General features: G+C 42.7%; 2 protein-coding genes across 14 annotated transcripts in view; one reads left to right on the top strand and one right to left on the bottom strand.

The window, feature by feature from the left end:
- Enah (ENAH actin regulator) overlaps positions 1–10289 on the bottom strand; it is a 111038-nt gene extending 100749 nt beyond the window's left edge. For all 5 annotated transcript variants that reach the window (XM_038349372.1, XM_038349374.1, XM_042056057.1 and 2 more), the window contains exon 1: positions 10057–10289. In XM_038349372.1, coding sequence (XP_038205300.1) covers positions 10057–10061 — 5 coding nt within the window. In that variant the 5' untranslated portion in view covers positions 10062–10289. The remainder of the gene's footprint in view (positions 1–10056) is intronic.
- The window catches only part of Dusp10 (dual specificity phosphatase 10), a 550627-nt gene that overhangs the window by 236433 nt on the left and 288056 nt on the right, over positions 1–26138 (top strand). The window lies entirely within an intron of this gene.

Below are 26138 nucleotides of genomic sequence, written 5' to 3'. Positions count from 1 at the left end.
CCTAACCTAAGCAAATTTGACCCTACTAGTTAGTACACACACACAATTAAGCTAACAGACTGACAAAGATTATGATGAGCTAGCCAGATATGAGGAAACTGGAACTAAAGTACTAATTGCATAATGTTTATCAAAACGTGGTTAATTTAAGGGAAGCAGTAGCAGGCAGATCAGTTGAGTTTGAGGCCAGCCTGGTCTAGACTTCTAAGACACCTAGGGCTACACAGAAGTCATGGTAACTCCTTATGTCCGGTAATTGTTTCATTTAATATTCTCTCAAACGCTCAGTGTAGAGGACTGTCCTGGGGACTAGGACCAAAGTCAAATCAGAAATGACCTTCATAATTTTGTTTATTAATGTATAGTTTTATTCTAAAACGCCACTGAAGGCTTTAGGAGGGGAGTAACAATATCTAGTTTCCACTTTAAGATCATTCTGATGGACGAATGGAGAATCAGAGTCGAGTGGAAATGAGGAAACAGTAATTGTTCAGATGAACTAACAATTAACCAGATTTTCATAGTGTAAGATTGACACAAATGGAGGTAGACATGAGGAGATATCAACTGGATACAGTAAAAAATAAAGAAGCCTGACCATGAGGTGCAGTCTGTAATCCCAGAACTTCAGAGACAGAAGGATTCAGAGGCCCAGCCTAGCCTGAACTACATGAGACCCAAACTCAAAATATATAAAAAAAGTAAATACTGTTTCTTGACCTTTTTTCTAGAACTTTATCCTGAACAATCATATATAAACACAGACATGCTTACAAGGATGTTCACAGCAGTGCTTTTATTTCTGGAGACAGACTCTCATGCAACCCAGGCTGGTCTCAATCTCTCCTGTCCCATCTCCTAAGGGCTGGAACTGAAGGCAGGTGCTATCTCATTTAACAACAGGGAATTTAGTTCAGTTACCTAGAAAGTACAAAATGCAAGAGCACAGGGCTATATTTGGTTCCCAGAGCTAAAGAGAGTGAGGATGGGCTCAGAAAAAATAATACAACAAATCTAAAAGCCATATCTAAGTGATTAAATTAAGTAGACTGACTGATCCATCCACCCAAGGCAAAAAAAAAACCAGGTAGTCACTTTAAACTTATAAAGATCTGTATTTAATGACAACAGTTAAATGCAAAGGACTAGTGTGTGCATGCATGTGTATTCCATGCACATATGTAGAGGTCAGAGGGCAACTTGTGGTGGTTAGTTCTCTCCTTCTACTTACTACATGGGTTCCAGGAACTGACAGGAAGCACCTTTTACTTGCTGGGCCATCTCTCCACCTTTCCATTTTTAAGTAGTGCAGTCTTTACTTATTATACACACAAACACTGCATATGCAGTGTTACAAAAAGCCTAGCTGCCAGGTGTGGTGACAAGGCCTTTAATGCCAGCACTCGGGAGACAGAGGCAGGAGGATCTCTGTTTGTTCAAAGACAGCCTGGTCTACAAAAGGCTCCAGGACAGCTGGAGGTGGTGCATGCCTTTAATCCCAGCACTTCAAAACCAGAGCCAGTCAGATCTCTGAGAGTTCAAGACCAGCATGGTTTACAGAGAGAGTTCTAGGACAGCCAGGCTACACAGAGAAGCCCTGTCTCAAAAAACCAGGAAAAAAAAGGGGGGTGGGAGAGAGAATGACTGATCAGTCATTAAAAGGCCTGCTATGCAAGTATAAAAACCTGAATTTGGATCCCAGAACCCTCTTAAAAGTCAACTAACTGGGGCTGGAGAGATGGCTCAGTAGTTAAGAGCACCAATTGTTCTTCCAGAGGACCCAGGTTCAATTCCCAGCATCCACATGGCAGCTCATAACTGTCTGTAACTCCAGTTCCAGGGGACCTGACACCTCTACACAAACATATATAAAGGCAAAACACCAATGCCACAAAATAAAAATAAATTATATAAAAAAGTCAACTAACTGCATTGCTGGGAAAACAGAGACAAGTGTATTCCTGAAGCTTATTAGCCAGTCAGTCTAGCCAAACAGATGATCTCCTGGTCAGTGAAATGCCCTGTCTCAAAAAAGAAAACCTTGGAGGAAGACACAAGATCTCTGACGTCCACATGTGGATTACACAGGTGCAGACACAAGTACATCATACATAAATACACAATCCTATTTAGTTTAGTTTTCATCTGAGTGTTTAACATGTTTATACTTCAAAAGTATGTGCAAAATATACACCACTTTTATAATGGAAGGAAAAAAAGCAATTCAGAAAAATCACCATTAATATGAACAGTAATTTCTTCACTCTCTAGAAGTAATACAATTATCAAGTGGATTATAAAGAACTATTCTAAATGAACATTAAGATGCAGAAACTCAAAGCATTAAAATAACTGAAGGCGTGTTTGGCAGCACGTACTTTTAATCCCAGCATTCAGGAGGCAGAGGCAAGCAGATCTCTTAAGTTTGAGACTAGCCTGGTCCATAGAGTAAGTTTCAGGAAAACAAGGGATACACAGAGAAACCCTATCTTCAAAAACAAAAACAAAAACAAAACAAGTTAAATAGTCACAATTTTGCTTATAACAACCTAATATAAGAGTAAAACTATTGGGGCGGGGGTGGCATCTCAGGATTGAGAAACAATACAAACATCTCACCAACACAGATAACTATGAAACCTTTAACAAGAAGACCCACGCCTTCACTGAACCTTAAATCCAACAATTTGGACTCCCCTTAGATTGACCTAAAGACTAGTCATTTGACTTATGTTTTTGAGTTCTTTTTCTAAACTATCAAACTGACAATGACACACACCAAAAAGGACAGAAAATGAAGACCTTGTAAAGGACAGTCATTTTGAATTCACAGCATCATCATTACCAAGAACAGGTATTCCAGCAGGCCTTCTCCACTGGAAAAGTACTCAGTCCATTTAAAGATGTCACCACAGCTATCTTATTCCCCAAGGACAAAACTCTCATTGGTATCTGAGATTACTGTAAACAGACTCAAGGAAAACACCGCTCAGACTAGACAGTTTTCTAAGGAGCCTACAGATATGCTTCAAAGACATTTTATTGGTGGCTTTTAATTACTACTGTTCTTAGAACTTACTTTTTTTAAATATATTTTTGGGGTGGTGTGTGTGCCACAGGTACAGAGACTGGAGCACAACCGGCAGAGGTTGTTCCTTCCTTCCACATGAGGCTCAATTAGGCCATCAGGCTGCATGGAAGATAGCTTTAGACCTGCTAAACCATCTCTCTCTCCAGTCTGTCACTTTTACTTATAACAAGGAAACTAACTACTGTTAATTTAGTAGTACTTTAAGACTCTAAAACTTGCCCAGGCTTCTCAAAGGTACCACTGACAAGATTTCAATCTAAGCACTTGAATAGCCGGCTCCCCTAGAAAAGATAGCCCAGTGTTATGTTTTTAGTCTCTCTTCATTAATAAAAATGAAGATGTCAATATTAATTCAAAGTAATAAAAGTATTAGGTATAAATATAAGAAACAGATGCGATTCTCTTTTGGTATTGTCTATTCCAGTAAAAAATATCCTAAGGCCTGGAGGTAGAAGCTGAGCTATAACTCAGACACAATAAAATTAACCTTTTTGTAACTTTAAAAAAAAGTCACCTTTTAATATATACACAATATATATTCAATTCAACACATTCACTGTGTCAAAAAAGAAGGCACAACATATACCAAACTTCCCATTCCTCCCTCACTCCTGGCAACCACTAATATACTAATAGTCGAGCTAGGCATCCTTTGGATCTAGCCTCCTTCCCTTAGCTTATTTCATTGTCATGGTGCAATGTATCAATATTTCATCTTTGTTTGTTTTCAAAGACAAGATTCCTCTTTGTAGCCCAAGATGTCCTGGAACTTGACCTATAGACTAGGCTGGCCTCAAACTCTCAGAGATCTGCCTGCCTCTGCCTCCCGAGTACTGGGATTAAAGGTATGTGCCACCACCACCAGGTCATTCTTCAAATTCTTAACATAAATTTATAAAATGTTAAGACTTCCCTAGAAATAGAGGATTTATTTTGTGTGCCAAGTGTTATGCCAGAGCCTTATTTAATTTTCCCAACTCTGTGAAGCAGAAATTACTTCAATTTTACAGAAGAAATTCTAATCTAAATAAACAGTTTTAAAAATCAGTTAGTAAACGTCAAAACTAGACAGCTAACCCAGAGATGACTCCTAAGCCTGGACTCTTTACATACCATGCCATTTTTTACACACAGCATCGCTTACTTACCACTTAGATACACATACATTGTTTCACATCAGGACTCTTTAGACAAGTTGTATGTTAAAATTCTAACCCAGAAACTTCCCAATATAAGTACATTTCTAAAAATCGTAGGTGACTTAGGTATATTAGTTCTCCCAAACATACTTTAATAAATTATTTCTAGTTACATTTTTTTTTAAAAAAGGCCTATCCATGATTAGTACAAACATTACACAAATTACCCTCTCCCCCTCAACCCAACTAACATGCATGTTCTGCTATACAGACTGAATTGTGTCCTCTCAACTGTTGATGTCCTAAGCCAGAATGTAACTACATTTGGGGATAGGGCTTTTAGGAGGCAGGTACAGTTAAGTGAGCTCAAGCCAATGAAACTGATGTCTCTGTGAAAAACTCTAGCCATTCCTCCTAACCCCACTAAGATTCCACTCTCCAACTTTGAGAAAATAAAACTGAAATCTCAAGCACTGGGGAAAAAAAAAAAAGAAAGAAAGAAAGCAAAGCAAGCAGTTCTGCAGGCACAAGTTAAACCAAGAGAGATACATACATGTCTGTTGCTCAAATCTGTTTCAGTCTCTGGTCAGACACTAAAAACCAAACATTCTTCTATCTGTTAATTTAGTATTTTACAATAAAGCCAAGGAAATACAGTCCAACGAGCTCTGGGGGTAAACAAACCTGAATCTGAGGCTCTGGCTACTTGTGAGCTTTGGTAATAAGTAAGAAACCATTTCTATATCCATCTTGTAGCAGTGATACTGGTGGTGCTGGTTTTTGTTTAAGTAATTATATTAGTACTTTCTATCTGCAAATACCACACCACATCCTACCAGAGCCGTACCCAGTACAGTTCTAGAATGTTACAAGGCACTCCAAAACTGTGACTATTACTGTTAGTACGTAAGATTCTAAAAGAATACCAGACAATGTCAAACCCATTTGGATATAGACAGTATGTGCCACGTATTTTACTGATAACACAAATATGAAAATGGAGAATGCTGGGCTAGTGGTATGACTTGGGAAAAGAGTATCAAATCCTTTAGAACCAAAGTGGGGGGGGCAATTTAGGGACTACTCAGAAGGTATCACAAGGAAGAAGACACTTGGCTCTTTGTGTTTTTCCGTAAAGCAAAATTCTCAAACCTATATTTGGAGAGACATCTCCTGTGGTTCCTCAACTCAGATAATTTCTTAGGAGTTTTACATTCCCTCAATTCTACCCATTAATTTCAAAGAAGGTGTAGAGGGAGGAGGAAGGAAACAAAAGTTTGAGTATCTTTTTACTAGCTCACAACTACAAAAAACTGATATTCCTTACTCTCCCAATAAAGAAAGTTATACAATAATCTCTTAAACTTAAAGTTGTATGTAGAATAAAATATTAAATTAATGTAATTTCCTCTTTACTGGCCAAATTGTGCCTAATTATTTAGCTTATTCCAAATGGATTAATAAGATACCCAAAACCCTGAATACAATATGAAGTTTAATAAATTTTATCTACTTATCCACACTCATATGCAAGGATTATTCACTTAATACCTATAATATTGATATTCAAAAACACTGAAGATGAGGCTCCTACTTCTAAAATAAGTATCTGTGGAAGAGTCACAATTCAACAGCTGCAAGCACAAATGGAGACCCATGGGAGTGACGACTATTTTCATACTCTCACAGATATAACTTAGCACTAAAATCCTGTGAAATAATAGGATTATCTTTTTACCAATATGCTCAATTAGCAAGACAGTTCAGATAACCTGAATTTTCTGTCCCTTGATTGCACTTCTCTCAAGTGTGTATTAAACTTATCATTACTATAACTTAAAGCAGCAAAACCATAAAAAGTTTCAAAGACCAAACATAAACACAGGAAGAAAGCTGAAAAAAAAAATCTGTTTCCTCACTTAATCAATATGGCTAGGCATAAAGCAATTTGATTAGTAGTCTTCCTGTAACCGACCACTCTCTGAACCTATATCTCAAGCAAACATTACTAATGAATATATGGCATTCTTCCTCATCAATCCCAGAAATGTATCAATGCCCTTATCTGCCTATTAGTCACTACCTACTGAACTACATTAGTAAAATGTAACCTATTTGGCATCCTTAAATAAGGTCAATGGTAAACCAAACTGGCCGAAAGTTTTGTGCAACTAGTCTAAAAGAAGTAAGTTTTTTGTTTTTTTTGTTTTTGTTTTTGGTTTTTCGAGACAGGGTTTCCCTGTAGTTTCTAGAGCCTGTCCTGGAGCTAGCTCTTGTAGACCAGGCTGGCCTCGAACTCAGAGATCCGCCTGCCTCTGCCTCCCGAGTGCTGGGATTAAAGGCGTGTGCCACCACCGCCCAGCCTAATAAGTTTTTAATATCAAAACAAAAGAAGCTCACAAAGCATCTATTATTTGATCCTCACAACTCAGTCAAGAATTACCTCTCTACATACTGGGGGGCACAGATGCATTCAGTTGGCAGAATGCTTGTCTACTATGTAGCAAGTCCTGCGTAGAATCCCCAGTACAGCATGAAGCTGTGCATGTCACCAGCATTCTGGTGTTACAGGTGAAAAAAAAATCAGAATTAAACTCATCCTCAGTTATAGATTTGCATCTGAGGACAACACACAATACCTGAGACCCTGTCACAAAAAGCAAACAAACTATATACAGTTACATACATATATACATACTGATATTTACCACTGATTTGTACATATGTGTGTGTGTGCGTGCGCGTGTGTGAGGGGGAGGGAGGAAGGGAGACTGAGACAGAGAGACAGAGAAATTACATGCTTAGCTCAAGGCCACTCAGTAAGCAGTAAATAGCTTTGGTCAATCCCCACTATGCCTTTTTTACATGAGAAAGTCAGAGTATCTAGTGTTACAGTAGCCTAGGCCATACAATATTGCTCAAAAATATCAATCCAAAATTTTCTAGGCTCTCCCAAGAGATCAGACTATAATGAACTAAGTATTTTAAGTCTAACAGACTCTTTTTTCTGTTAAAAAAAAGGTAAGGTAAAAATTTGAGTGCTCAGCTAGTGTTTAAAATTGCAATCCCAAACACACACTTTCGGATCACAAGGAATATGCTTCTGAAGCATCACACAACTGAAATAACAGAACCAAAAACTCAACAGGCTACTACAATTGCCAGCCTGGTATTTTGGATCTGTGGCTTTTTTCCCTTCAACTCTTCCACGGTCCTGTGTAAATACTAAACCATGCTTTTTGCTGTCCACCTCTAATCAAAATTTCATAACTCTACACACAGCATTTAAATGTGGAGCATGTCTTATGACTTGCAGGAATGTTAAGCATTTAGTTCCCTTCTGTATAAGATTACACTATGTGACAATAACATGCTGTTCCTAAATTTAAATCATCTGAGAGATCTTACCACAAATACTCAATACTGTAAGACACTTATTTTTTCCAAATTCTGACCAACTTAAATAGAAATTCCTACTCAATATTCCTATTTCTGGATGGTCCTTGAAACACCAAAACTATCTTTCACATAACTTTAAAAAAAGATCCCATTAGAAGGTTAACGTTAGTCCTGACAGCATCTGTGATTAACCAAATACTAGCAAAAGTCCTTTCTTAAGCACTGAAGTATCCCAACAACTGCTCCCAGCACTGGAGATTACCTCATACCAAGCCATCCTACCCTCACAGCTACCTAAGCAGCTAACTGCTTGTGCCCAAACTGAACACACCACCTACCGAACAAAGCCATTCAAAGTGAAAAACTAGCTGATCCTCTTTTCTGCTCTTAAATTATTCAAAATCAGCCTACAAAGAATGACTGTAGACTGCTCAAGCATCTTAGACCTGGGAGATGTTCTATGCCTATGCTACTGGAAATGCTGCAGTGTGATCTATTACTACTAAGAAGTATAGTAAGAAAACAGCTTAAAAACAAGATACATTTTACTGGAAACTAGAACTTGTAAGTCCAGACATAATTTACCCAAGACAGACAATGTGCGGTATTTAAGTTTTACCAAAAACTTCAATGTATTTTGTTCATAATCTTTCAGATAACTTTAATCTTTATTTTTAATGCTAAGAAAATTATTCCAAGTCTGAAAAAGCAGTGTACTAACGTGTTCTAGAGACCTCTACAGCATTAAGTCACTAAAGTAGAAATCGACAGTATGTATATTATGTGACAGAGCAGTCATAGATTTTGTTAACAGCTCCTGAATTTTCAAGGCTACTAAGCTTAAGAAAAATGTACAAAAATATAGCTGAAGTTTCTCATCTTGCATTTTACAAAGATCAATCTTGGTTTCTGGTTTGTTTGCCATAATTACTTTTTAAACATTTGAAATAGCTTGTGGGAAGTCACTAAGGAAAAGAGGTCAGTTAGCATTAAGCAAAAATCTAAGACTAACATAAATAAAGATATGACACTTGGAGTCGGAGAAAATTCACAGTAACCTTAAGTGAACACAACACAAAAAATACTTAAAAGTGACCCGGGACTGTATTCAACCCTGATTTGGGGTTGGGGGGTGGGAGGAATATAAAAACTAAAGTTTAAAGCGGAACCTACTTTAAAATGAGGGGAAAAAATCCCAATGACATAACATTTTCATGCCAAAAGAAAGGAATTCGTAATTGTATCATTCAAATCTCATGGCATTACATTATAAAGGTCTTGGCAAGGGCTGGCCATTAATCTTTAACACAAAGGAGCTTCAAATCCAAATGAACTGAGAGACTATCTCCGGAGAAAGACGTGGAGTAGTTTACTTCGTCCACAATTGTTTAACCTAAAAGGAAGGCCTTTAAGGATGATAACGCAAAATGGATCAGCCTCCAGTCTACTAAGCCCAGATCTCACTAAGTCTTGCACCAATCCAGAACCAGGAGGTTATGGACACAAAACAAGCTTAGGAAAGGCTTGGGGCGGGGGGGGGGGGGGGTCCCCTCCAATGAATGACACACCACATCATGGTTTATTCTCCTACACAATCGGAGAAACAAAAAAACAGGGAAATAACACACCATATGTTTCATCGTATCAATCAGAAAGAAAAAAAGCATTTCACGACGGACCATCCAATTCTTTCCTTTGAGGCTGAAAGGAGAAACTGTTGTATTGATTACAGAGGAAGGGAAAAGCCGCTTACTGCTGCAATGCAACACAGCCTGCTACAGAACGGGAGAGAAGGGCTTTCCAAACAAAACCCTCCTCCGCCCGGGCTTACAACCCTCAAACAACTTGTCCCAGCCTTTCGCCGTCCCCCGCCAGTGCAAACCTAGTAAATTCCCTCCCTTCCCCCACCATCGGGAAATTTCACCTTTCCCCGCTCGTCTTACCCGTACCAGAGGCACTTCATTCCCCGCAGAGATTTCAGACCTCTCAAACTTTCCTCCCCCCACCCCCCCTTTTTTAAAATTAAACACTAGAGCTTTGTCCTAAAAGTACAGGGAATTTTTACATCTATACGGAAAATACCTGTTCCTCGGCAACAAGCACGCTACGGATCTCGAGCCCCTCCCCATCTCCTGGGTTTCGCTAGCCGAGGCTGGGGGAGGGAGGAGGGAGCAGGCGAATTAAACTGAGGAAGGGGAATCCGGGGTGAAAGAAGAGCATCTGAGGGAACACGAAGGACCCCCTCTCCCAAATCTGAGAGCTTGGGTAGGGGGAGACGGAAGGGGGGGCAGGAAGAGAAACCCTAAAGGGACAAAAGGGAGCGGGGAAGAGCCGGGAGAGCCGGCGCCGCGGGCCGGGGGCAGGCGGGTCCGCGCAGAGCGGTCGCGGCGCCGCGGCACAATGGCTGGCGGCCCGCGCGCCCCTCACCTCATGGTGCCGGCGGCGCCGAGGCTTCCCCGGCGCGGGAGACGCCGAGCGGAGGGTCTCTCCTCAGGCGGGGAGGCGGACGCCGCGGGGACGCGCGAGCAGAGGCGGCTCCGGCTCGGGCGACCGGGCTACACCATCTCCGCGCGCAGAGGCGAGGCGCCGGCCGGCCGGCCCGCCGAGCGCGAACGACCACGGGCTAAGGAGGGGGGCGCAGGGGCTGAGGCGCCGAGTGGGGTCCCCGGCGGCCGCCGCCTCCTCTCCGTCGAGCCTCGTCCTTCGCCTCAGACTGGAGCCGCCGGGGCCGCGCGCCCGTCCGTCCGTCCGCCCGCCCGTCCGCGCCACAGGCCGCTGCGTGTGCGCCGCCGCCGCCGCCGCCGCCGCCGCCGAGGCCGTGAGGAACCGGCTGCTTCTGCAGCCGCGGGAGGAGAGCCGGGCTCGCCGCGGGGCGCCGGGGGCGGGGCGGCGGAGGAGCACGCAGGCGCCGCCCTCCTCCCGCCGCCCCCGCCGCTCCCGCGTCGCCCGCTCCCCTCCCCCTCCCTCCCGGGGCGAGGGGCAGCGCGCGCGAGGGGGCTGCGGGGCGGCGGCCGGGGGAGGCGGCTGAGGCGGCGGCGGCCCTTTGTTGCCGCCCACCCGGCTCCGTGCCTCCTGCGGTTGGAGGGGGGGGTTCGGCGCCCGCTCTGCCCTTGACCCGGCTCACTGTCCGTGGCCCTCCCGCCGCCCGGAGGCCCAGGTGAGGAGCGGACCGCGGGGGGGCGTGACTAGCCGGGCGCGATCGCGGAGGGGACTCGGGCGCGCGGGCAGGCATCCCGCAGTCGCCGTCGTCATGTGTTTTCCCCCCCATGCGCGCCCCCGCTGCGGCGCGACTCCCTCCCCTCCTCCGGGTGAGGGGCGGGGTGTAGGGGAGTCCCGAACACGCAAGACGTGGTCATCATCGTCCCCCGGGTTCCCGAGGACCCCCGAGCGTGCGGGACCTGGGGACCCAGCCGACGCATGCAGGGTACGCGGGTGGCCGCGCGCACACACATGCACACACAACACACACACTCAGAGCTAACGCATCGTGGCCCGAGGCACGCGGTACCCTGTGCAGCCGCGAGAGACGCAGCCCGTGGAACCCTTTCTGTCGTCACCAGCTGAAAGGGAATCCCGGCCGGGGGCGGGGAGGGATGGGAACTGAGGATAATTTTAAATCTTCTGTCTTTCACCTAGTCTGGAGCTCACCTCCTTGAAAAGGTAGATGTACAATGCTAACGCCGCGAGGAATGTGCTACATTCAGATGGTGCAGGGGGAGTCTGAGAAGCCCGAATTTGTAAATAAATAAATAAAAAACAAATAAGTAAGTAAGTAAGAGGGTACTATCTCCCCCCCAAAATCCAATGATCTACTAAAAAAATTAAACTGGACAAATAGCCCCCTTGTGTGTGCGGTATTCAAGATGCCTGGAATAGGACAGAAAGGTTTTACTGCTACGGGATTCCTATTGCATCCAAAATGGAGGACCTACCAATACTGCAGGAATCCATTCAAAAGTTTGATGTTTCTTAGAAAATGGGCTACAATCCAAAAGATCGTTATGAATGCTGGGAATATGTGCACTTTGAAATGAAAAGCAAACGTATTATAGTCATCCCTTGGTCAATGCCTGACTTGTCTGGAGAACAGCATAACCTGTTTTTCGCTGTGAAAAGCCTCCTGGTTTCAGAACTCAACAAAGACAATGTGCTTTTTGGAAGGAAGCCCTGCAAGAAGCAGTGACCTAGAGCTGTGGCACAGGACCAGGGTGGCCTCGGGTAGGAAAAAGCAGGGTGCCTCTGCCCTAAACATGGTGTACTAATTTCCACCCACATAGCTAATTACAGCTTGCCATCACAGAGCATTTTATTCAAGGATCTCCAAGGACTGAAGAGAAAACAGCCTTGTCAGTCAAATGTCCTTGTCGCCATATGACAAGAGACAGAGAAATATACATATCAAGCAACCCCATGCATTATTTGTACAAAGCCATGATGCCATGATTAGCGAACATCTCGACTGTGAGGTGCACTGTCTTTATATACATGCCTGTAATTTAAAATGCTTACACCTCAAGCGTTCAACAAGTTAAAGAACATTTGCTATGGAAGCCTTCATTCTTGATTTTAAAAGAGTATTAATGTATATTGAATCATCTTGGGGGGAATTAAGATGCATATTCAACCATATTCACGCCAGTTTTCCTTAGTCCATTCCTACTAATACAGTAAATGCAACAGTGCCTATGTTCAGATAAAAGTCAACAGAACCAAAGAGGTGGAGATACCGCTGTGATGACTCAAACTCTCTTGTCAGAGACAAGAAACACGAATAAAAAAAAATTCCTTGGAAATGATGAGAACCTGGTTCTCACTTGTAAAAGTTAATCCATCCTGGTCTAAATAAGTTGTATATCATCAGCATCTTTATCCTAACAGCAGATATCCCAATGGCATGGCTACCAAACTAAGTGATCCAGGAAGAAAATGCTATTCTTGTTTTCTGTGTTTATTAAAAATGTACCAGCCAAGAATGTTGGCTGCCTACACCCATTTCCATCCTTTTGAATGGCAGTCTGCCAGCTCACAGTTGGTCACACCATTGCCTTTGATTTTAGATCTTGCATTGGCTGGCCTGACCTCCAAAGGTCATTTTATGGAAGGGCAGTTTGTTAGCTCTGACAAAATATTGCTTCTTGTTCATATTTGGTCTAACATTGAAAGTGTGCAAAAAAGCAAACGAGCTAGAAACAGACGAGTTCTGGTCATGGGCAGCTTCATGGGTAGTGTTATAGAAATACAGACTAGTTCTGGTCATGGGCAGCTTCATGGGTTGTGTTATTACATAAAAAATACAGACTACTGGTCATGGGCAGCTTTATGGGTTGTGTTATAGATATACAGACTAGTTCTGGTCATGGGCACCTTCATGGGTTGTGTTACTATATAGAAATACAGAATTTTAGAGATGGGAGGAATCTAACTGTTCACTCATTTTTTAAGGAGAGGAGTGTGAGAGCCAGAGAGGTTAAATAACTTGCCCATTGTCACAAAGTGCTTTGTAATAGAACTGGAACTTAAACCCAGGATTTCCAGCTCTTGGCCCATTGTCTCTCTGTCTGCATCATACTGCCTAAGAGTTCACTAAGGAAGAAGTACAGCTGATTGTCTTCTCATAAACCTAAACCATACCTAGAAATTGGAGTTGGCTTGACTGAATCCTAACACTCTTCGGAAATGATTTGAACTCTAACAGGGCTGCCCATCAGACACAACACCTGGCCGGTCACGGAGGGACCTGGATATTTGAAAAGTGAATGAAAGGATAAATGAGTGAGACAGAAGATTGATACGCTTGTGAGCCCTGTGGCTCCAACCCCGGGTGGCTACATTCCCACCTCAGCCTGTCCTCCTGACACGAGTATACGGTTCTCAACTTTCCCCCACAGACTCTGCCCCATTTGCTGCGGCAGATTGACCCACACAGCTATAAGCAGTGTGCACTCCCATGGAAACGAAAGAAAACAAGCTTCTGCTGCTGATAGGCAGGATGGGGAGTCAGCTCTGAGGGCTTCCCTAGAGCAGACCTTATTTAAATGCATCTGATAGCATCAGTAGGCTCTCCTCCATTTATGGACAAGAGAAGGAAGCATGACTAACGCTACTTCTCAGTCAGAAAAATCACTGTTGAGGGCGCAAGGCCTTCCCCTCCCTTATCCCCTGGAGTTACCTGGGATGGATGAAAGTGGAAAAGTAATTCGGAACGAACTTTACTGTGTACTTTATAATTGCTTGTAGCACTGCTGTACTCTGGCCGTTCATGGTGAAATTTTTGTGTCCCCCCCCCACACACACACAAATGGTGGGAAAATAATGTAGAACATGACATTCCAGTAGGATTCATGATATTTTTATTACTCCTCCTTCAGCCGCTTTGGCTGCCCACATATAATCTCAGTTCAAAAATTCTATCAGCAGACATTAGAAGAAACCATCGGCCTCTGTCTTTTGCCTTTCTTCCAATTTGTCAGCCAGCTCCATTTCTCATCCCTCTCCCTTCTAAACTGGGATCAGTTTGGTTAACTTCGCTTCTTCCTTCCCAAAGCTGCTTTCAGCCTAACAGTGCTTAGACCTGGCAGGTGACTCCCAGAGCCCCCAGTGAAGTGATGTTATTTAATTGGTAGAGGTCATATTCTAGACGGCACAATGCATTATTTCTGCAAAATTCAGGCATGATTGCATTAATGAATGTGGCTCCATTTCTAGAAAATAAGCAAACATCCGTGCTTTAGAAAATGGCTACAAACAAGAATGGCCATAATCTAATTCTGGACCTTTAAATCTAGCAGGTGGCCTGAGGGAAAAACAAGTGATTGTATTCTTTCTTTCATTGAATTGACTTCTGTTTACTGTAATCAGACTTGATGGACTACAGCTTGGTTTTCCCCAGAAGACAACTGTCCTTGGAGTATTTCCTCAAGAGATGACCCAAAGAAATGTTCATAAAGATTATTTCTTGGCTAATCACAGTTGAGAAGAAAGATGGTACTACTAGGATATATCCTGAATAAGTTTCCTTCAAAAACTAACTCACACGACTCAACACTATCTTGTTTGGAGATTTTTATCTGTCTTTCAGGTGGCTTTATAGCTCTTTAAAAATCCTAATCATATATGTATTTTTAAAAATGTATATACTTTTTAAAATATATATACCATAACAACCTAACCAAGTTCTAGTTTGACAATTACCTACCAGTTGGTGTGGTAATGCAGGCCTGTGTTACCTCAGTACTCAGGAGGTAGAGGAGCGAAGATCAGGAATTCAAGGTCATCTCCAGTAACAGGAAATCCTGGCTGAGGCCAGTCTGGGCCTTTGGCTTTCACTAATCTTTAGTATCACTTCAAGAGGAAGTGAGTAGTGATGCTGTACTCTGTGTGTAGCAAACAAACAACAACAACAATAACAAAAGGGAAGCCTTTGTAGGCTGTCCTGCAGGTGACATTGGGTGTGATTGCCTAGCTTTGGAAAAAGAGAAGGAAGGAAGGAAGGAAGGAAGGAAGGAAGGAAGGAAGGAAGGAAGGAAGGAAGGAAGGAAGGAAGGAAGGAAAAGAAAGAGCCCCAAAGGCAAGACTTTTGGTCTCATTTCTATCCTTTGTGCAATTACTCCTTTAATGGGATCAGACATTGACACGCTTCATATGTGAAAAGAATTTGTAACTAGTAGATGAGAAATACTAGTTCCATAGCTGCAATAGAAGATCTCTTCTATTTCATTTTACTCCCTCTGCCTTTAAAAAAGGAGCTCAGGCATGCCTGTAATCCCGTAATCCCATTACTTGAGACGTAGAGGCAGGAGGAACGGAAGTCCAAAGTCATCTTCAGCTCCAGGAGCAAGATTAAGGTGACCTGGCCTATATGAGATCCCATCTCAGAATAGAAAAGGGAGGAGACACGGAGTCAGAGGGATGGAATGGGATGGGGGAGGAAGGAAGGGAGCTGGCGTACAACTCAGTAAAGGATGGAATGGGATGGGGGAGGAAGGAAGGGAGCTGGCGTACAACTCAGTAAAGCCTGTTGTGCTCAAGGTCCTGGGTTCAGTCTCCCAAAGTAGGAAAGAAAAGAGAGAAAGTTTGAAGATCACTTAGGCCATGTAACTAGCACAGTTAAAAATGAAACAAGATTCAGTCGTGCACCTCTTGCCACAAGAAACCAGAGTGGCACCATGCTCCCAAATTAAAATTCATTCCCATGCCCCCAAGCTATCGGCAAACCCCCTCCTAGGCAGACATCTGATCACCAGGACCTACCTTGTACTTTTGGTGACTGGGTCTTGATATATGAGTTCAGTGAATCTCCAGATTAATGCTTGGACTGTCTCCGTGTACAGGATTATACATGTGAGTGCATGAACCCTCTGAGGTCAGGCATGTCAGATCCCCCTGAAATTGGATCTCAGTTCTGGGAATAGAATCTGGGTTCTCTGCAAGAGCAGTACTCAATCTGAACCGCCCAGCCATCTCTCCAGTCCCCCATGGACATCTTAAAGGTCTTTTGAGAAATGTCTACATTCTCTCTATTAACATTCTGATTCATATCACTTATAGTAGGGAGGGAATACACAACTCTACGGTGACCCTGTGCCGCTGTTAGCTTTGATTGTTTGCAGAGCAAACATCCAAGTCTTAATCTAGATGAGATCCACCAAGCTCTTTGCAAAAGAGCATAGATTCCTTCATTTGCATTCTCGTGAAAGACTTGGGATTTAAATACTCATTTAAACTTTATCATAGATGAATACGGTTATAACATTTCAGGAAAAGGCCCTGAATAGAGCCTAGCTTCCCATTCAGGTTTTTGTGTCTTACTCAGGTGCCATTTTATCTCTGTCAAATGCCTCATAATTTGTTTTCTGTAAATGGTTTCTGTCTCATGTGCTTTATGTCGCCTTCACTGAGTATCTCATCGTACTTGATTTTATTCAGTGTCTCTCACTTGCAAACAATATTTCCCTTCAAAAGTTCACAGGCTGGTCTTTTCCTCCCAGTTTTTCACTTTATTTTCTCTCCTATTACTAATGAGATAGGGGTTCTTAATTTGCTTTATTTGAGTTATTTATATCTTCAGGCCTTCCTCTCATAAGCAAGTCTGACTTAGCATTCTTTTTCTGCTGCACAATGCCCAAATTAAGTTAAGAAGCAATTCCTAAGAATGCTGGCCTGTGATTCTTCATGCTCCTCTGGTATCCTAAGCACGAGACAGTGTGTTTAATTTCTAACGCTGATGTCACTGGCTAAGTTCATAGTTTATGTCAGGTGTGACTCAAGAGTGCTTTCCAGAATAACTGCTCTAGACAGGAAGAGAGTGAGCCAAGAACACGTAAGGGAAGCAGGCGAGGTGGTGATTCTAAGTGTACAAAAGATACCGAGAAAGAACAATTTGATTTCTAGACTAGGCTCTACTTGCCTGCCATTGAGCCGTCAGCCACAAGGCATCTAGCCATCTTCTAACAAGGGAGCTCTTCCTAAGAGAGTAGGCAACAGTACACAAGGTTCTGGTACTGATGCTAACCAAGCTCCTCCCGCTGTATATTTTCCTCCTCAGAAGAGCTTTTCAGCTTTGATATATGGAAGATGTAGGGAGGTGTTTGTTTATATTTGTTTTTGTTGTTAAGATTCTGGGATCAGTAACAGAATCAACTCCCAAAAGCAGTTTAGTGATTGTGCATATTCAAGTCTTCCCTTCAGGCTACTTCATTCTGGGTGCTGAGACATTGTCACCACTGTCGCCATCTCTTAGCTTTGCTTACAGATGTCTTTGTTTTGACTTACTCTTTCCACTGTGTATCATCCCAACTTCCTGAAACTATATACAGCACTGTAACCCCAGAGCAAGACAGGCTAACTAACAAGGATTCTGACTAGCCCAGCTTGGGTCGGGAGCGGTTGGTAATTCTGAGCCAGAGTGAAGAAGACATGTTGTGGCTCTGAGATCAGGAAGATAACTTTATTTCTGGAAGGCACCAGGGTGGAAGCACAGACTGGTGGCAACCAAATCCAAACTGTAGGAAGCCCCTAGTTAGAGAGAGGGGGTGGAGCCTCTGTTTGGAAAGAGTGAATATAGCTAAACAAGGACAAAGTACTGCTGTGAAGAATGGGTAAGGAAGGGAATGGCTTTTCTTCAGTGATGGGGTTTACAAAGAACAGAAAGCAGAAACCCCTGAGAGTAATGTTTCTACAGATCCAAATATAGCCATAGGTGCTTCCACAGATGCCTGGCGCTGCTAGAAGCTGAACTAGTACCAGAATCCTGCTCTCTTCAGCAGGATAAAGTCTGGGGCAATGAAGGCCACAGCCCCAACAGCATGTGATCAGCTTCCTTCTTCCTACCCTTCTCTCCTGCCTCACTGGTCACAGTGATAGGCCCCCTCCCCATCCATCCCTTTGGCCACTCTCACACTGCTGCAAAACTTTTCCCATGTGATCTATTTGGGCCAATGGTATGATAGCAAAATCACAGAAGCCAATTTTTGTAGCGGATTTATGCATTGGGATCTGTCCTTTCTTACTGCTCTTTGGAAAACAACCACATGAAGAAGGCTGAGCTGCTCTATCTGGCTGTGTAGAGGAGAGTGGGGTTATTCAGGCTGAGCTCCTAAACCAATAGCCTGCCAACACACAGACCACCAACAGCAATCCTATACCAAGCCACACTTGGTGAGCTGACCTAGGCCAAAATAACTGCCCAGTTCATCCACAGAACAATGAGAAATATTTTTTGTTTGTTTTTGTTGGGTATCGAACCCTGGGCCTGGCAGGTGCTAATGCACTCTGCCACTGAGTTACACCCCCATCCTTTGGTTACTGATTTAAGGTCACTACATTGGTGGAGTAAGTGGTTATGTTGCAAAAGCCAACCCATGAGCCAGTGAGTTCTTCAAGCACTTCTCTTCTCGTAAGTCTTTGAGTAGAACAGTGGCTGCTGCGCCAAGGGGAAAATGTGTTGGCTGAAGCTCTCATTCCAGCCACAAGGTTTTTATCCAGGATCCCACATCAGCAGTGCTCTGATGGCTTCTCAGACCCTAGGTCTTGGTGTACCACAACTCCTCCTAACTGCTTGCTTGGTATACTTTAGGGTTGCCCTCCAGGAGACAGAAAAACCGAAGGGGACGGAGGGAGGGAGAAGAGCATGATGGGAGGACAGGCTCTTAAGGCACCCAGTTATGCCGCCTAAGACTGGTTCTTGAAGCTCTGAGCAAGGCTGAGAACTCTATGCTGAAAGCCTAGCTTCTCATTTCCTTGTCAGCCCATTTTCCTTTTGTTGCCCAGAGACACTTAGCAAAGTTTGGTTTGAATGTTTCAAGCTGTTCTCTGCTGGTTCACAACTGAAAAGCTCGAGTTCAAGTTTCTAGGTCAGACTCTTGGGTTGATAGTAGAACTGTCAGGAAGATGCTTTCCCTCGCCTACCTGATGAATTCTGGAGGAGTGAACGCTTGGGAGCAGCTGCTACTCAGCCACACTTGGCCACGGTCTCTGTGAGGCGGTTGCTTGTGCGTCATGGCTGAGGCGGCAAGCATGAATAGGCACAGAGCCATGCTTTTCTCCCATCTGTAAGACACTGATGTCATCCCTCCGAAGAGTTCAAGGAATCCAGTTCACTCGGACACAGGAAGGAGGAAGGAAGCAGATATTCCTGGAGATCTCAGAGCAATAGTTCAGAGCTTGGCTTGCACGTGAACTAGGCTGCAGTCCACTGGACTAACTGCCATGACGTTAGATTACATGAGGTCCAAGAAGGCTGAGTCAAAGGAACTGAGAGCCTGAGACATCCAGTTCTCAATAGAAGCAGACATCTAGGTGGGAGAGGAGGAAAAATCAAGGCTGACAGGAGGGGAAAGGAAACACTTTACAAACACGTTGGGTAGTGTGGTCTGCGAGGAGTCCTGATAACCAGTTACATGGGATGTCCATATAAATCTGCCTTCTGGAGGAGCCCTGGATAACTCTGCTGCTCTGGAAATGTTGACTGGATTGTGATTTTGGCAGACAACAAAAACCCTATATGAATCACTCATTAAAAAAAAAAGTTTCAGTGGAGAAGGCCAGCTTAAACTAAGGGGATTCTTTCTCTGGTGCCGCATGGTTGGAGCTCTTTTTTTTTTTTTTTTTTTTTGTATTTGTATTTGGTATTAGCTCCTCTCAGATTAGCAAAACTATAACCACAGCTGCCAGCAGCTCCTGGCTCATCTCTCCTTTGGCCACCAGAGAAGGTTTGGGCTTTTCCCCCCAGTGAACCAGGGCTTGGAAACCTAAAAAAAGCCCTAATTGACTTGCCTGGGTCATGGCCATGGCTGATACTAACACTGGCCAGCAGGATAAAATACTTCAGTGCTTTGACTCATCAATCTTGGGTCATGTTCTCAACTTGAGAACCCTTTCAGAATCTTAGTCATGGAAGGAAGAAAGAGGAACCTGAAATGAGGGGGAGGTGGTCTCGCAAGCCTTTCATCTCAGCACTAAGGAGGCAGAGGTGCACGCCGAGCTTGAAGACAGCCTGGTCTACATGGGGAGTTCTAGGCCAGCCTAGATACCGATTCCTCCTCATAGAAGAGAAAGTGGGAAGTACACTTGAACACATTGGCACAGGAGACCACTTCCTAAATATAACCCCAGTAGCACAGACACTGAGAGAAATAATTAATAAATGGGACCTCCTGAAACTGAGAAGCTTCTGTAAAGCAAAGGACACAGCCTACAGAATGGGAAAAGATCTTCACCAACCCCACATCAGACAGAGGTCTGATCTCCAAAATATACAAAGAACTCAAGAAATTGGTCATCAAAAGAACAAATAATCAAAAAAAAAAAAAAAAAAAAAAAAAAAAAAAAAAAAAAAAAACGGACTACAGACCTAAATAAAGAACTCTCTACAGAGGAATCTAAGATGGCTGAAAGATGCTTAAGGAAATATTCAACATTCTTAGTCTTCAGAGAAATGCAAATCAAAACAACTCTGAGATTCCATCTTACACCTGTAAGAATGGCCAAGATCAAAAACACTGATGACAACTCATGCTGGAAAGGTTGTGGGGAAATGGGAACACTTCTGCATTGCTGGTGGGAGTGCAAGCTGGTACAGCCCCTTTGGATATCAGTGTGGCGATTTCTCAGAAAATTAGGAAACAACCTTCCTCAGGACCCAGCAATACCACTTTTGGGCATATATCCAAAGGATGCTCAACCAAAGAATGGATAAGGAAAATGTGGTACATTTACACGATGGAGTACTACACAGCAGAAAAAAATAACGACATTTTGAATTTTGCAAGCAAATGGATGGAGCTAGAAAACATCATTTTGAGTGAGATAACCCAGACCCAGAAAGGCAATTATCATATGTACTCACTTGTAAGTAGTTTTTAAACATAAAGCAAAAAAAAAAAAAACTAGTGTACAAACACAATCCCAGAGAACCTAGACAACAATGAGGCCTCTAAGAAAAACTTACATAGATCTAATCTACATGGGAAGTAGAAAAAGACAAGATCATCTGAGTAAATTGGGAGCATGGGGACCTTGGGAGAGGGGAGAGGCAGGGAGGGGAGCAGAGAAAAATGTAGAGCTCAATAAAAATCAATAAAAAATATTTTAAAAGATACTGATTCATAATGAAATAGAGCCAACAGAAAAAAAATCTGTAAAATGACATCAATTATCATGTTTTTTTGTTATTGTTACTTATTCCATTAAGTAAGTTCAATTGCTTTTTTAAAAAGTATTATAAAGCTCTAGAAACTACAGGGAAACCCTGTCTCGAAAAACCAAAAAAAAAAAGTATTATAAATTACATTTATTTATCTGTGTGTGCTATGGCACACATATGGAGGAAAATAACGCATGGGAGTCAGTTCTCTCTTGCTGTGTAGGTCAGAGGGTTGGAACACAAGTTGTCAGGCTTGCTTGCCAGCACCTGTACCCTCAGCCATCTTGCTGTCCCAGTTACTTTTTAATGGACATGATCATGCCATAATTCATATACAATAAGACACACCCATCAAGTATGCGCTATTTTGATGAGTTCTGGCACATTATAAGCACATGGCATAACTGCCATCACAAGGCCTAGAAGAATTTCACCGGCCCAAGAATTCCTCTGTGAGCCTTTCTAGTGAATCTTCCTCTCTGTCTGGCCAAGAAAGCCGCCTGTCAGCTTCCCATCACTGAAGATGATTAATCTTTTCTAGAGTCTCATATGGAAGTAAGCACACTAGGCGAACTGTTGGTCAATTTCATTTCAGTTTTATCTTTGATACAGAATCTTACTCTGTAGCCAGGTTGGCCTAACATTCAATATGTAAACCAGGTTAGCCTTAAACAGGTGGCAGTCCTGTGACTTCCGGCCTCCTGAGTGCCGGGATTACAAGCTTGAGTCACAATGCATGGTGGATCAATTTCTCTTACTCAGTCTGTGTGTCTCTGTGATTCTCCCATGTTCTGTGTATCATAGATCTGTTCTCTTTACTGCAGGGTTGTATTACAGTGTATGTATATACCATGATGTAAATCAATCCATTTATTCATTTATGGATAAACATAGATCAAATGGTGTTGGTCGTGGTTTGCTTCCAGTTTGGAAGCCATTAGGGATGAAGTTAATATGAATGTTCACTTGTCTTTGTATGAACCTGGCTTAGCCTACTTTCTATTGCTAATAACATACTACAGAGTGTATATATTTGAAAGACAGACTAATTTTGAGTCAACATACTGGAGCCAAGATTTAGTGAGGGCCTTCTTGCTGACAGAGTTCAAAGGCAGAATAAGCATTACAAACTGGGTGGTTGTGGCACATGCCTTTAATCTCATCACTTGGGAGACAGAGGCAGGCAGATCTCTGTGAATTCAAGGCCAGCCCGGTAAACAGAGCTAGTTCCAGGATAGGCAAGGCTACACAACAAAACCAGTCTTCAAAAACCAAAAAGAAAGAAGAAAAGGAAGGGAGGGATGGAGAGAGGGAGGAAGAGAGGGAGGGAAGGAGAGAGGGGGGAGGGAGGGAGGAAGGGAGAGGGAGAGAGAGAGAGAGAGAGAGAGAGAGAGAGAGAGAGAGAGAGAGAGAGAGAGAGAGGAAAGAAAGGGCATTCCATGGAAAGAGTGGAGCTGAGAGCTCTTTTTCCTGCATCTTAGAATCACTCAACCATCGAACTCCACTCTCATGACTCTACAACATGACCCTCATCACTCCCGGAGGCCCCACTTCTAAGTACCACAATCAGATTGACTTTTTGCTCCCTTAACATCTCACTGTGAAGATTTGATTTCCACATGAGTTTCAAAGGGGACAAACAACAGCAAACAAATGGAAGGGCGGACACGTGTTTTCTTTTTCTTGGGTAAACAGGATTCAGATGGCTGCATCTTGTCGTAAGTGTATATTTGGCTTTAAAAACAATTGCTGAACTATTAACAGAATTGTTCCATTTTCCATTATCCATATCCTTGCCAACACTTGGAATGGTTAGTTTTTTTAAAAAAATTTGCACCATGATAGTGGATATGTAATGAGGTTGCCTTATGATTTTAATCTCTACCACATCGATGGACACTTTTCCTGTTGTTCACTGTCTAATGATTACCATGTTTCGCTGTTGTTCTCGTCCTTATTTATTGCTGTTCTTCCACTTTTAGGCTCTCGTCATCCCATGTCTAAAATGTAAACTTTCATCTCTCACTGTGGTTTTTGCCAGCCCTGCTCACAAGCCTTCCATTGAGACTGTTCTCTCTGGGGGAAGAAGATCACACTTAGTGTGATGATTAAATAATTCTACCAATTTAACCACCTAAGACTTTTTGCTTTGTTTTCTTTTTCAACAGGATTTCTCTGTGTCAGCCCTAGCTTTGACCTCGAACTCACAGAGATCCACCTGACTTAGCCTCTTGCGTGCTGGGATCAAAGGCCTGCACCACCACTGCCCAGCTCCATGTAAGACTTTTAAAGACCAATTTTCTACCATTTTGTACCCAGCTTTTCCTGCTTGACTCCTGTCTCCTATACATTTGCATGTAATACTGTCACGTGTTCCTCATTCCAATCACACATGCTCATGGGTTCATGGCTTTGACTGTAATGTCTGTTCTGTGTTGTTCTCAGCTCTTCTCTGTATGACAAAAATTGATTGTCTTTAATGCCGCACTCAAAAAGTTCTGTAAAGCCTCCACAGCCTTGCTGGGTAGAGCTGGCGGCTGTTGTCTCTCTCTGATAGTGTTTATTCCACAGCGCTCATAGGATCCTCACCATGGTCTGCAGTAGCAGTTTGGCTGTGGATTTTACCATTTCTCCTTGGTGAACTTTACCTAAGAACCGTGATGATGCCTCACGCACTCACATTAACTCCTACTCAGTGGCATTGGTTGAGCATGTGGGCCAGTGATTAAATAAATAATGAAGAGTAATCTGGCGTTTGCTCACCCTTGCTAGAGCTCTGCTTCTCTTTCTGGAAATGAAGAGGGTGCGTGCAGCTGATCTCTGCTGTCGTTCCGGCTCTACTGCTCTTAAAAGTCTATATTTGGAAAGCCAGCAAAGCAGTATATGTGAACAGATTTCAAAACTGAGTAATGGATCCAATGGCACTAATGAGATTGTGCTGGCGTAGCGCCGACGCTTTGAGGGGCAGCATCTTGTACACAGTAGAGTGACAAGATGAAAGGCGGGGGTTCCCAGTTAACGCTGCTAGTAGACGTGATAATGAAGAATCACACCGCTGGAGCCTAATCCATAAGGCGTCAGGAACACGACATCCTCACAAATGACCGCTCATACTTGCTACAGGTCACGCTTTTTCTTTTATGGTTTGACTCAAAGAAAAGGAAGAAAAATAACATAATTTAGTAGTATATTCACCCTTGAAACAACCTAGTATTAAATTGTAACTTGTATTGATTACCTCTTTTCTCTTACTCAAACATATCAAGTTAAAATATAGTAAGAAGACAGTTTCCATATGGAATATGACAAAGATTTTCAATAATATTAATGATTTATTGTGTTTTTAATCCATAAATCTGAGGATTCCTCTTCTGCATGATTATCCCACATAAACTTAGAAATCAAGGCAGTCTGTGATTGATTGCTTCTTAACTTTTTTTCAGTGTTATTTTTTAGCTGGCAACAACTAGAGCCAAACCCACAATTTGAATTTTAAATTTAATAAGTGGTTAATCATTTGTAAGACCCCCAACACACAGAACTGTGGCAGTGACAATATCCTCCTCAAGGATTTCAGAAGATCATGAGCATCCTGCCAAGATTCATTAAATGCTCTACAAAAGTCACACATAAAAGCCTGACCCCCAAGGCCTAACAAAGCCAAAACAGTGTAAGTTACTGCTATCTATCAATTAATTCAGAAGCAGTGGCTGCTTATGGAATTATATAACAACAGCCTTCTAGGACTCTTTTTTATATATTTTCTATCCAAATAATGAATTTTGTTTTGCTTTTTTGTTTTGTTTTTTTATGTTCTGAGTGCAACATTGAATTGGATTTCCATTCTGTGTGTCACTTTCCTGTTTGAATATTGCCAAATACTCCTGATATTTAAATTGAGAAAAAAAAATCATTACTCCAGAAGTCTGGAGACCTCTCTGGAGCTTTCCCCATCTATAACATTGACACAATGGTCCTATAAAAATGTGTCAGTTTTGGGTTTTTGTTTTGGGGAAGCTTGGGATTAAGCTGGTGAAATAGCTCAGCAGGATGAAGTTCTTGCACTCCAAGCCTGGTGCCCTGAGTTTGATTCCCAGAACTGATACAGTAGAGGGAGAGAACCTGTTCTCTGACTTCTACACAGACATCCTTAAACATGTGAGCAAGCGCGCGCGCATGCACGCACACACAGACACACACACACATACACACACACACACACACTAAATAAATTAAATATTAGAAAACAAATTTAAGTGATGTCCTCAGGAAGTTCTTTCTTTGTTTTTTTGAGACAAGGTCTCACTGTGTAGCTCTGGCCATCCTGGAACTCTCTATACTGATCAAGCTGGCTTTGAACTCCCAGAGATTTGCCTGTCTCTACCTCCCAAGTAGTGGGATTAAAGGTGCATGTCAGTGTACACCCATGTGCACACATGCACGTACATAAAATAATACTTTTATAGTCATTACTACAAAATGTGACATATCCCTTCACTTACTGCTTCATATTGGAAACTCCTTGATGAACCAACAATGTGACAGCTGTGGTTTTTATTGTCCAAAGATAACAAAGGGCCAGAAAGTTAGCAGACAGGCATGTGACCGAAAATGACAAGTAGTGAGCTAGTGGAAAACTCGGAGGCTCGTGCAACATGAGATGGTGTGGCTCCTGTGGAAATAGAATTGCCATACGACCCAGCAGTCCCAGTTATGGGTATATCCTGCAAAGAGCTGAAAGCAAAGAATCAGAATCGTTTACATGTCCAATTTCATAACAGTAATATTTATATTAGTCAAAAGGTTTCAGTGACATTTGTCCATTGATGAATGAATGGATGAAGAAAGTGTGCTGTAGTCATACAAC

This window comes from Arvicola amphibius, chromosome 12 (genome assembly GCF_903992535.2).
Source record: "Arvicola amphibius chromosome 12, mArvAmp1.2, whole genome shotgun sequence".
In the NCBI taxonomy this organism is placed as follows: domain Eukaryota; kingdom Metazoa; phylum Chordata; class Mammalia; order Rodentia; family Cricetidae; genus Arvicola; species Arvicola amphibius.
Note: the sequence above shows the minus strand (reverse complement) of the source record. Positions and strands in the feature narration are given on the sequence as shown.